Source organism: Haliaeetus leucocephalus, unplaced genomic scaffold, assembly GCF_000737465.1.
Source record: "Haliaeetus leucocephalus isolate CR32 unplaced genomic scaffold, Haliaeetus_leucocephalus-4.0 Scaffold517, whole genome shotgun sequence".
NCBI lineage: Eukaryota > Metazoa > Chordata > Aves > Accipitriformes > Accipitridae > Haliaeetus > Haliaeetus leucocephalus.
In genome coordinates, this window is record NW_010972953.1 from 3,462,748 (window position 1) to 3,471,737 (window position 8,990).

Here is an 8,990-nt window from a genome sequence, read left to right on the forward strand (position 1 = left end):
CAGCCTTTAGGACCCCCCCCCCCAAAAAAAAACCCCAACATTTCCACCAAAAATTGGGTTTCTCCTTCCAACCGGGGCAGGCGGGATTTCTCCAGCCTCCTGTTGCCTTTCTCTCCCTTCACCGGTTCCGTGCCGCTTCGCCACCGGCTGGTTTTGGGCCTGCGGGAGTGGGAAAGGCCGGGCCACGTTAATAAAACAACAATTAGCGATTTGCTCCCCTCCTGACGACGCGTAACGCCGGGTCCCGGCTGTGGGTTTCCTGCTGGCATCGCTCTCATGGGTGAGGGGTGCGATAGCTCTGGGGCTGCTACGGAGACAGCTGGAATCGGACACAGATCTCTCAAAAGTTCGTCTTTTTTTGTGTGTGTGCGTGCTTTTTTTTCAGGCACAGACCCCTTTCAGGGGCTTTATCCTTCCTGTGTTATGTTTTGGCCTCACGGCTGCCTCTGCTCAAGCTGTTCTTGTGGCGGGAGCCCTGGACCCTCCTGTAGATGCCCTGGGAGTGGGGCAGAAACACCCCAGAGAAATCTCGGGTGTCTCCACGGGTGACTCGTGTTTTTTTTCGGGCAGCCTTGACCCTCGAAACCCCTCCTTTCCCTGAAGCCTCTGAATAAGGCAAAGACGTGAGCCTGTGTCTGCTCAGGGAGCACGTTTCAGCATCTCCATCTGTCATGGAAGATGCTTTTATTTATGGCTCTTCTCGCCGGGATTTTTGGCAGGTGCTGTTTTTCCTCACTGGTTGTTTTGACCCTGGAGTACACATGAGCACGTGGGCTGTGAGTCTGTGAGGTTTGCCAGACCCGAGGAGCTTGTTGTTCCCGGTGTTTTTATTTGCGTCGGGCAAACAGCTGACGAACAGTTGGTGAAACGAGTCGGGCAGGTCTTGGCCCGGGCTGGTAGAGGAGGCGGCTGTTTCTGTTGGGTAAGGCTGTCTGCTGGGGTACCGGGAGTTTTGGGGGGGTTCAGGTGGTCCCGTGCCATCCAAAACCCTCTGGGGGTGGTGCTTGCTGTGAGATGTGAAGAGTCAGGCAGACCACGGGGGCTGATCTTGCTCCCAGCAGTAGCCGGCAGGCTGATCTTGCTCCCGGGAGATGATGGCAGCGCTGTAAGCGTGCTCTGATCTAATTAGTCCTGGACGGTAAGTGGTGGTTAGGGCCTGTCACGTGAGGAGCGGTAGTTTTAGTGATTTGCACCGGACTGGGAACAAACACCATCGACTGTCGCGTCTGAAGGTGGTGTCGTGGGGGCTGTTAGTTCTGCCGGAGCTGCTCGTTCTGCAGGTGACAGGGATCCGGGAGGTGACAATCAGCCCTTTGTGCTGGCAGGAGGCTGTTGTGGTGGGGACAGAGGTGGTGGCCCTGGCTGGCTGCCCATCAGGGAGGGACAGGGATGCCATCGTTGCGGGGGGACGCAGGCTCTGGGAGGCAGCGTAGGGCTGGGTCTCAGGCCAGCGCCTGAACGCTCTGGTTTATCCCTAAACAGCTCCATAAAAGAGGGCTGGACCTTTTATTAGTGCTGTAAAGCTTGTGTTGCTGCGTGCGGAGGGCTGGCGTTTCCTGCTTCACCATCGGAGCAGATGTGGGTCAGGCTTCTCCTCGGCTCCGCTAGCAGCCGGGAAGGGACGCTGAGGCTGCGCGCTGCCCGGCTGCCCTCTGCCCACATCGTTACAGTCACAGAAATAACTTTGGCTTTGAGGTGTAACAGAAAGAGCTAATTTTAACACTTCCAACACCCCACGCATGCATCCCTGCTCGCACGCATCTGGTGCTGCGATGTGGGAATCATTTGCTGCTTCCTGGCTCTCTGGCGTTGCTGGGCCAGGGATGGAGTGGGGCTGTCCCAAGGGCTTAAACATCAAAGCCTTCATGTACTCTTTAATTTTTCTCCGAATAGCTGGTCCCTCTGGTGCAAATAGTTGCCAAGGGGTAAGAGGGGTTTATTTTCCTGCCTTACCTTTGTCCCTCTGTCCCGCAGGTGCCAGTGTCTGAGTCCCTCTCGGTGTATGTGTGGTAACAACATGTCTGTCCCCCTCCTCGCTGACGCAGTGACTGTCTCAGGGGCAGAGCGGGAGACTGCCGCGGTAAGGGCCGGACCCCTCCTGCCTCACCTGCTTCTTCCCTTTTAGCAGTCTTGAAAATAAGGAGCTGCTTCCGTGGGGTTCAGAGGGGCCATGAGCTGAACCTGTAATCCCTCAGCTCTTCAGATGTGCATCCTGGTACATCAAAGGGGATGCAGGACCAGCAAGGTCTTGTCTTACTGGGGAAAAGTAACTGCCCTTTGGGCTGGACTGTTCGTTTCTGGTGCTTGGTCCAGCGCAGAAGCGCGGGCGCAGCCTCACAGCTAGGCTTGACCTGCAGGGAAGTCAGTGGGAGTTAGATCTGATTTGGCTATTTAAGCTTTTAAAGCCAAATCCCCCAAAGAAAATCCTCTGCCCTTCCCTGGGGCTCAGCAGGCTGCCTTCCCTCTTCTCCCTATTGCTTAGGGGTTGCTCTAGCCTTAGGTGAAAAGCCTGTAGGGATGGGTTTTGTGAGTTCTTGGCAAGCTCGGCCTCCGCTCAGCGTGGTGCCATGCAGCCTGGCAGGATGATCCATTGCTCCCTGGCCCTCTGCTCTGCTGGGCAGCCAAGGGGCCGATGACGCCCATGGACCTGGCTGTGACAGCAGGCTCTGTGGCACGATAACGATGATGTACCTGTTCCGCCCATCCGTCATGCTCAAAACTGTGTCATTAGCATCAGCTAGTTTTTGCCTGTTAGAGTCTCTTCTAGTTAGTGACTAAGTGGCCTTTTGCCGCTTCCCTGCGAGCCCAGCCCTGCCTCTCTCCCAGGGCACCGGCTGTCGCACCAGCTAATTCTTTTGTTTTTCTGCTTAATTTAACAGGTCATTTTTTTACATGGCCTTGGAGACACAGGGTGAGTATTCCTGGAGCTGGCTCTGGCTGTGACGCGTGGTTTGCTGAAAGCAGACCCGGGCCCGGCCATTCGCTGCAAGCACCAATGCTGCTTTCCCCAGGGGCAGCTCTGAGATTTGTCTGGGGCTTTGAGCTCGGTCCGATAGCTGTGCCTGCGCCACCCTCACAGGGAATCGCCGGCCAGCAGCTGTCTGCACTTGAATATTTATGATCCCGGCAGCCTGGCAGCCCCCCGCCTCCTGCGGGTTTGATTTTCTGCTTTCTTTAAGGCAAGCAGATAAGCACTGCGGTTTTTCCAGTCCTTGGGAGGGCTGGGAGGAGTTGGGTTGTGTCTACGCGAGTGCATCGCTCTAATGTGCAAGGCCACCTTAGAGGACAGCATGAGATACAGCAGTAACAAAAGGTTTTTCCCTGCGCAGGAGATTCTCCCTCCTCCCTTGCTGCTAGCAGCTCCTCTGCCTCCAGCTGCAGGGCTTTGTGTGCTGCCTTTGCCCTGCCGCAGAGGAGGTCTGTGCCGGGGATTCACATTGGGATTCAGGCTGCCGGGGTGGGCAGGACCTGGTAAAGTAATGTCAGGGCAGGGGGCCAGCAGCCTTGGAGGAAACCTGTCCTTGGGGGAAATCCCTCACCTTCGCCAGCATCCTCCAAAGTGCTAAGGCAAGCCTTGAACTCCTCCTCTCCTCTCTCCCCAGGCACAGCTGGGCTGACGCTCTCTCCTCCATCCGCCTCCCCTACGTGAAATATATTTGCCCTCACGCGTAAGTGCCGTCCTTGCTTCGGGAAGGGGCCTTGGGGAGCCTGGGTGGGCTGTGACACTGGTGCCTGCTGCCAAGACTGTTCGGAGAGGCAGACGGTGGCCTGTGCCCTGACCTACCCGCAGGGCTGTGCAGTGAGGCTTGCTCTCCTGCTGTGGCCAGTTCGTGCAGGGCCCCAGCCCTGACATTTGCTGCCTGCAGGCAGAGTCGTTTCCCACAGAGCCGATCAGCATGGGAGCTGCTGCTCTGAGTCTGTTTTCTTCCCCCCTCCTGCCCTCTGCCTCTCCCCGATGGCTGCAGTGAAAGCCAAAAAGCACCACAGCTCCTTCCCCGTTCCCCTGGTCAGGCAGGAGGACACTCAGCAGAAAGGGAAGGAAATGCTCCCCAATGTGTCCCCAGGGTGGATAGCAGCCCATGCAGGGGGGGCACTCACCGGGCAGGGAGAGCTCGGCTGCAGCAGTGTCCCCGGCAGCAGGGCCTCGGCTTCCCGGTGTCCCATCTCGGCAGCAGAGGCAGCTGCTCCATCAGCATCTCCTGGCTCGGCAGCAGCAAACAGGAGAGGGACCCAGGTGCTCTCCTCCCCAGACGGGCTGCTTGACAACGCCCTGGAGCTGCCAGCTCAGCTGGGATCTGCTTGGGGCTCATAGATGATCCCTGGGGTCACCTTGCAGTCCCCAGGCTGGGTTTGGTGGCACCGACCTGCTGCTGTCCCTTGGGAGTCTCATCCTGCAGCTGCAGGCAGGAGGGCTGGTCACCGTGCTCCCCTTGGCTCGGACTTGCGTCTCTTGCGCTTGAACTAAAACACCCAAACTGTTTTTTCTCCAGGCCCCGGATCCCCGTGACCCTCAACATGAAGATGGTTATGCCCTCCTGGTCAGTGCTTTGGGTGGCAGTGGTGGGTGGCACCCTTCTGGGGGTGTATTTTGGGGACTGGGAGGAAGGGGACTGGAGCCAAAATCCGCTGCCCTGTAGGAGTCAGGGGAAGGGCAGAGCAACCCAGCTCCTGCCTCCCCACACCCTGGGTGCTGGCAGAGGTTTGGGGCTGACCCTGCTGCTTCTCCCAGGTTTGACCTGATGGGGTTGACTCCGGATGCACCTGAGGATGAAGCTGGAATCAAGAAAGCTGCAGAAAACAGTAAGAGACTTTGGGGAGGGGGAAGTCCTGAGCTCCTGAGCACCTCTCCCTCACTGGGACAGAAGCGGATGTCTTCCTTCCACCTCTCCTTCCTTTCTGCTCTCCTGTGATCCCAGCCCACCTGCTTTCTGGCTAAAGCCAAGTGTGTTCAGTCCATGGGACCTCTGGCACCTGCCTCTCCCTGATGTGCTGAGTGTCCTGTCTGCACCCCCAGGCCTCGGGTGATGCTCTTCAGCCCCCCCTCCACCTTCTACTGACCCTGTTTCTCTGTCTTCTTCCAGTTAAAGCAATTATCGAGCATGAGATGAAGAACGGGATCCCACCCAACCGCATCATCCTGGGGGGCTTCTCACAGGTGAGCTGGGCTGCGGGGGGCTGAGGTGGAGCAGACTGAGGGTTGGGACCCCTCTTCGCCCTCCGAAAACACCCCTCAAAGGGAGCGTCTGTGGCGAGGAGGCGGGTGGATGCTGGGTGATCCCAGGGCTGCCGATCCTCCTGCTCCGGCACTAACAGATTTTCCTCCCCTGCTGCAGGGCGGTGCCTTGTCGCTGTACACAGCTCTCACCTGCCAGCACCAGCTGGCTGGCATCGTGGCGCTCAGCTGCTGGCTCCCGCTGCACAAGGCCTTCCCGCAGGTACCCTGCGCTGCTGCCGCCACGCGTGTCTGCAGGGAGGGTTGGTGGGGGGTGGATTTTCTCCTCTGGAGTTTGCTGCAGTGAGCCCGGGGCTGCGGGAGGCACGAGGTGCCTGTGGCAGGGGCTTAATCCTGTGTCCTTGCTCCTGAGACCCGGAGCAGGCGAGGGCACAGCAGAGATCAGGGCTCTGCCACCGATCTGGTGTGGGCATCTGCGAGCCGATCTGCTCCCCAGGCTTCCTCACACCCGCTGGGCAGCAGCTCAATCCTGGTGGCAGCGTGGGAGGAGGCCTTTGGTGGCAGGGCAGTAGGCGCTGTGTGAACAGCTTTCCCAGAGCCCTCTTGAGGAGGGGAGCTGCCAGGTGATGGGCATGGGGATGCAGATAAAGCACCTGCCCCGTTCCCCGCTTGGCATCCAGTCTCCTGGGCACCCCTGAGCGCTTCCTTCCTCGCTGCAGGCGGCGAATAACGGCGTGAACAAGGACATCGCCATCCTGCAGTGCCACGGGGAGATGGACCCCATGATCCCAGTCCGCTTCGGGGCCCTCACTGCTGAAAAGCTGAAATCTGTCGTCACTCCCACCAAGGTCCAGTTCAAAACCTACCCCGGTGTGATGCACAGTTCCTGTCCTCAGGTCAGTGCCTCGGGGCAGAGAGAGGGGACGGGACCTTCAGGGGTTGGTCTCACCTTTGGGACTGACCCCGGCGCAGTGGGTCAGGCAGGGCAGGGACATTGCTGAGTCCAGAACCCACAGGACATGTGTTTGTTCCCTGATTCACTCTGGGGAGGCTGCACAGCCTTCGTGCCCCCACGTTTGGGGCAAGGCATGGCCCTTGAGGAGCGCCGGAGTGACGGGCTCTGTGCTCTCTGCAGGAGATGATGGCGGTGAAGGAGTTCATCGAGAAGCTGCTGCCCCGGATCTAAGTGGAGCCAATCGAGACTGTCGCAGGGAAGGACACCAAGGTCGCACCCACTGATCTTTCCCCCGTGACCCGTCCGCTGCAAACGGAAGCCATGGCACCCCACCGCACCTCCCGCCGCACCCCCGGCCCCCGCCTCTTCCCGTCTCCTCGCACCGCGTCCTCTCCAGCTGGGTGTGCCCCATCTCTCCCTGCTGCTCTCGGAGCTGAGATCGGAGCTGTCTAAGGCGAGTCTTCGAGTGGCCTTTTCTCTCCTCCTCTTGCTCCGAGCGGTTTCTGTGGGGGTCACCATCCCCTCGACTCCTTGTTCAGGCACCACAGTGTGTGGGTCTGGCACGGCGCGGGTGAGGTTTTTTTGTTGCGTTTGGGTTTGGTTTTTTTTCTAACAGTATTAGGGGTGGGATGTGTCCCTGTGCGGCGGGAGGAGCGGTGCGGGCACAGGGCAGGGCTGGGGCACCCTCTGGAGCCCTCTGTGACCCAGAGCAGCCTGTGCTCCTCCTCTGCCCTCGGCCCGTCCTCTTCTGCGGCTGCTTTCGACCTCCGCTCAGGTGACTCACGGGTTTTCAATCAGAGCTCAGGAACCCGGGACTCTCCTGCGAACACCTCGAGGCCCAGGGGAGAGGCTCTGCTCTGGGCCGGTACCGCCAAAGGCTGCCCCGTCTCCCCGAGGCTGGCAGAAAGGCGTCCACACAGCTCCTGCACCTCCTCGCTCGGAGCCCCGGCCCCCGCCCTGTCACACACGCACACTCCCCGGTGGGCTCGTCCCGCGTTCCAGCAGCCTCAGCCATCGGCTTGTGGCAGCTCTGCCCTCCTCGAGATAATCGCCTCCTTCTCCTCCTCCTCCTCTTGTTGCTTTTACAATCTCCTCCTCAGCCCAGTGAGGGCTGCCAGAGGCATCTGTCCCTCCCTCGGCCTAGCTCTGCACCCACCGAGTCCCAAAGCGCTGCCGTTTACAGCTGGCGTCCGAGCAGCTTTGCCATGGAGCCTGCCCGGCGCTGGCCCGGTCCTTAACGTCTCTCTTGCTGCTACTTCTCCTTCCCTTTGGACTTGGGCTGGCTTGGGGAGGGAGAGGAGAGGTGAGGAGAGGTCCCCCCGACCCCCAGGGATGGCTCCTGGCCCAGGCTGGCGCAGCTGGAGGAAGCAGGTTTGCTCCCAGCCATCATCTCACCAGCATCTAACACCTGGGTACAGCTGTACCCCATCCTGCAGGGCAGCACGGGGGTCTCCGTGCTTCCCAGGGCCAGGGCTGTGGGCTCTGTTGGCCTTTCCGTGTACAATCAAAGGTTTCCCCGGGCTCCCTCACACCCGGCTGCAGCCAAGGTTTGTCCTCTCTTGAGCGGTGGCCTGGCCGTGCCGTGGCTGGCTGGGGCGTGGGGCCTGGCCCGTCCCCACCAAGCAGAGCAGCTCCCTGGGCACAGGGCCCCGAATGTCTCCGCGGGTGGGCTTCTGGCTGCCCCCCCTCCCCTCCCGCAGGGCCGAGGGCACTTGCTGTTGAGCAGCGCTGCCCTTCTCCTCGCCTCTCCTCCATGGGCTGAGCCCACAGCACTGTTGGGCCCTTCGGGGCTGGAGCTGTACATGTCTTTTAAAAAAAAATACACCACAAAACCCACCTAGCCTAAGGGCCGTTGCTCCCTCCCGTGTGCTCCGGCTCTGTGTGGGTTGATGCCCTGTCCGGCCCCTCGACCCGCAGACCCTCTGCTTGGTGCCCCGTGGCCGGGCTCACAGTGCCGGGGCCGGCATCTCCTGGAGGGCGAGGGCTGCTCTGGGGGGGGCAAGCGGGGAGTGGGGGGCTCGATGCCAGCAGCTCTGCTCCAGCCGTGCCCTCCCCGCCTGGGATGCGCAAAGCAATAACCCGCTCTCCGGAGAGTCGGATCTGTCAGACCCATCCTTGGTTGGTTTCTTGGGTTATTTTGGGTTGGGGTTTGGTTTTTTTCTCTCCCCTCTCCCCTTTTAGGAAGTCTTAAACCAGCAAACCTGCTGCTGGTGTTGGGGGGAGCCCAGCTCTTCCCCTTGCTTGGGGTTCAGTCCTGCTGTTTCTTCTACTTTGTTTTAAAGCTGCTGTGTCCTCCCCTCCCTGCGCTCGGCGGGTGGGGAGGCGAGAGGGGCTGGCTGGGATGGGAACGCAGCTCCCTGCAGAGGTTACCTGAGGGCTGGCGGACGGACAGACTGACCTATTTGACTGTGAACTGGAACTGTGTGTGTAGCGGGGGCCCGGGACTCGTGGCCACGCTGGCCCCTTTGCAGAGCATTCCTGCTCGCTCCCCGCCTGAGCAGCACGTGCCTGGCCGGGGCTGTGCTGAGGACCCGGGAGGGAGAATGGCTTCTCTCCATTCCTCAATACAGTTTTTTTTTTTTTTTTTCTTCTTCTTCTCTCTCTTTTGTCTTCCTTGTAAATGTTTGGGGTTTTTTTGTGTGTGTGTTCCACAGAGTCGGAAACAAGGTTAAATAAATCATAAGCCTCTCCCAGAGCCGAGTTGCCGTCATTCGTGGCCGGGCAGGAAGCGCCGTCAGCACCTCTGTAACGGAGGTTTGGGGGGAGCAGATTAGCACGAGGCCCCAGGGGGAGCAGCTCCGGCTGAGTGGAAGCAGAACAGAGCTGCCACTTAGAAAGTAAGAAAGTTTATTTAAAAACAAA

General features: G+C 59.8%; 1 protein-coding gene across 2 annotated transcripts in view; it reads left to right on the top strand.

The window, feature by feature from the left end:
* Window positions 1-8,716, top strand: part of LYPLA2 (lysophospholipase II) — an 8,823-nt gene extending 107 nt beyond the window's left edge. Inside the window, exons 2-11 of one of the 2 annotated variants that reach the window (XM_010576084.1) lie at window positions 386-922; window positions 1,975-2,080; window positions 2,880-2,911; window positions 3,603-3,668; window positions 4,491-4,538; window positions 4,730-4,800; window positions 5,082-5,155; window positions 5,334-5,435; window positions 5,893-6,069; window positions 6,309-8,716. In XM_010576084.1, the coding sequence (XP_010574386.1) occupies window positions 2,003-2,080; window positions 2,880-2,911; window positions 3,603-3,668; window positions 4,491-4,538; window positions 4,730-4,800; window positions 5,082-5,155; window positions 5,334-5,435; window positions 5,893-6,069; window positions 6,309-6,359 (699 nt within the window). In that variant the 5' untranslated portion in view covers window positions 386-922; window positions 1,975-2,002 and the 3' untranslated portion in view covers window positions 6,360-8,716. The remainder of the gene's footprint in view (window positions 1-385; window positions 923-1,974; window positions 2,081-2,879; window positions 2,912-3,602; window positions 3,669-4,490; window positions 4,539-4,729; window positions 4,801-5,081; window positions 5,156-5,333; window positions 5,436-5,892; window positions 6,070-6,308) is intronic. The other variant, XM_010576085.1, reaches the window with a different exon arrangement.
* The last annotated feature ends 274 nt before the right edge of the window (window positions 8,717-8,990 follow it).